Below are 2,500 nucleotides of genomic sequence, written 5' to 3' on the forward strand. Positions count from 1 at the left end.
GTAACAGACGAAGGGGTCGAGGCCGCCCTCCTCATCGTCCCTGGCGCCTTCATCAACGGCGAGTTCTACCAGCCTCTCGGTGGGTGAGGTGGTGCCTTGTCCCGAGGTTACTCTGTTTATTCATTCATTTTTAGGTTGAGACGATTGGCACGCTACTAAGTCTAAAATTCAGGGAGATTTAGATAATATTAGTTTTCTCCCTCTTTCATGGTAGAGTTGTTCATGGTAATACTTGAAATACTATTTCTAATGATGAGAACAACAATTATTTCATTTGCCAAAACAATGTCAACATGAAGCGAACTATTATTGGGTGTAAGGATCCGTTTTAACTTTAGGAGAGAAGCATTTTCATGATTTTAGAAAAAAAAGCTTCGTTTTCTGCACAGTCAGTTGGCACTAGGTTATCAAAGCAACGCTATTGAGTAAGCAAAAGTTTCTTCCAGGCGAGGCCATACAAGCGGCCTCTTCCCTTAAACTGTGGGTCGGCCTCGTCCGCCCCTTCCTCTTCGACCTTCCGAATCCCAGTGACCTGATTCCAGACCTCGATACAACGTTGCAGACTATGCGCGACCTTGGAATGACCACCGACCAGATTTTCCTTGGGGGTCATTCTCTCGGAGGTAAATGTGTGGTCATGTACTTTCCTATCTACTGATTACATGTCTGATTGTTAACGTTTCGATAACAATCTCTGGAATTGGCAGCGTTTACCAAAGAATCCCTTGTGTTAAAACAGCCTATTGTAACCAGTGTCATATGGGTAGGGTCTACTAATTCATTCATTATTCCCCTTCCTGGTCTCTCTCTCTCTCTCTCTCTCTCTCTCTCTCTTCTGTCTGACTGTCTGCCTCTGCCTCTGCCTCTTATCTAACTGTCTGTGTCTGCCTGCCTCCCTCCCTTTCTCTCTCTCTGTGTCACTCACTCTCTCCTTATCACTCTTGCCAAGGCGTTGTTCTACAAGACGCTCAGTGGACGGAGGAGAACGGCGTGAAGGGATGGGTGCTTATGGCGTCCTATTTGCCCGCCGGTGCCCTGGCCAACACTTCCCTTCCCGTTATGCACATCAGCGGGGATCTAGATGGACAGGACAGGGTTACACATGTGATGATGACCTTCGCGTGAGTTGTTATTGGCTGTAAATAATTGTAAGAGTTGTATGAACACAAACGCAGTAACATGTGCACGAAGATAAACAGACCACAATATGAAATTAAATTAAATCGTGACATTTCGATATCACTAATAGTTTCTCATAAGACGGATAATCAACCATTTCGGTTATCTATCTGTTTGATGAGGAACTCTTATTGTGGCTGTTTTCCTATTCCTATTCGTATGTTTTGCTTGCTGGTAAAATGTAAAGGTTAAAGAGGCTGGGTAACATTATATAACATCTGTCCGTTGACAAAATGGTTATTTCTAGAATTATGATATTCATAATAAGAATGATTTGATTACTTAAAACGTCCAGTGGAATTTTTCCTATTCTTGACTCATTACTGTAACTTAAACACCATGCTGTCTAAATCTAATCCTCCTTACGGATATTTTTGTGTATATGCATATGGTATATTTGAAGAGGAGAAATGTGAGGCCTACTATTTTATTTTCAATCGCAAACTTTTCATTTCCTCTCCCGGTTGCAATTCAATTTACAAAGATGCTTCTCAAGGATGACCTTGACCAAAAGCTTGTTCACTTTCCTTCCTCCCTGCAGTGAGTTGGAAGACACACTGGAGGAGAACCCAGCCAACGTGTACACTAAGCCCGTGGTTATTTTGGAAGACGTCAACCACATGCACTTCGGGTCTGGGGAACCTCCTGCCGCAGTGGTCGCCAAAGACATTCTCTCTCCAATGTCGCAGGTCCTGAGGAGTCATAAACTGCGGTTACTGCTTATTAGGATAAGATATCCCATTTGCTTCTGGTATAATTGATTTACCAAACGTTTGTACGGGCGCGAATGAGAGCGGTTGCCTTCTCTTCACTGCAGGATGATGCCCAAGCTTTAATCGCCAGTCACGTATCAGCTTTCTTGACTATAGTGACGGGGCAGCCGGAAGCCAGTGTGCCGGAAGCGCAGCAAATCCTCGACGTGGCCCATGTGTCCACCTCAATCAAAATAAAGGTCAGTTATTTCGTATGGAACAGGATAGTTTTCTTCTCTGTTGAACGGACTTCTTCCCATCTCAAGCCCTCTTGTAACTAGCAAGGCCGATGGCATTAAAACCTTTCCGTGTCCTGCAGCCTCTTCAGTACCTGACGGCGGTGACCGAGGGTGACGGGTTGAGGTCGGAATGGAGCGAAAGGGGTCAGTGGTTCATGTCGACCGTGGCGGATGAGGATCGTGGATCCCTGATGGTTAGTACATCCAAAATTCCCACAGTAAACACCCTCTCCTATTGATAAAACCGAATCCCAAAGCATATCTATCTGCAGATCACACTAACATTCATACCTACCTCTGTATTATATATACCTGACCAAAAACGCTATC

The 2,500-nt window shown here is 44.5% G+C and overlaps 1 protein-coding gene across 1 annotated transcript in view; it reads left to right on the plus strand.

The window, feature by feature from the left end:
• The window catches only part of LOC119573465, a 5,508-nt gene that overhangs the window by 136 nt on the left and 2,872 nt on the right, over nucleotides 1–2,500 (plus strand). Inside the window, exons 1-6 of the mRNA XM_037920690.1 lie at nucleotides 1–79; nucleotides 447–623; nucleotides 950–1,121; nucleotides 1,721–1,868; nucleotides 1,997–2,131; nucleotides 2,251–2,364. The exon at nucleotides 1–79 is cut by the window's left edge and continues 136 nt beyond it. Of these exons, the coding sequence (XP_037776618.1) occupies nucleotides 1–79; nucleotides 447–623; nucleotides 950–1,121; nucleotides 1,721–1,868; nucleotides 1,997–2,131; nucleotides 2,251–2,364 (825 nt within the window). The remainder of the gene's footprint in view (nucleotides 80–446; nucleotides 624–949; nucleotides 1,122–1,720; nucleotides 1,869–1,996; nucleotides 2,132–2,250; nucleotides 2,365–2,500) is intronic.

This window comes from Penaeus monodon, chromosome 1, assembly GCF_015228065.2.
Source record: "Penaeus monodon isolate SGIC_2016 chromosome 1, NSTDA_Pmon_1, whole genome shotgun sequence".
Taxonomy (NCBI): domain Eukaryota; kingdom Metazoa; phylum Arthropoda; class Malacostraca; order Decapoda; family Penaeidae; genus Penaeus; species Penaeus monodon.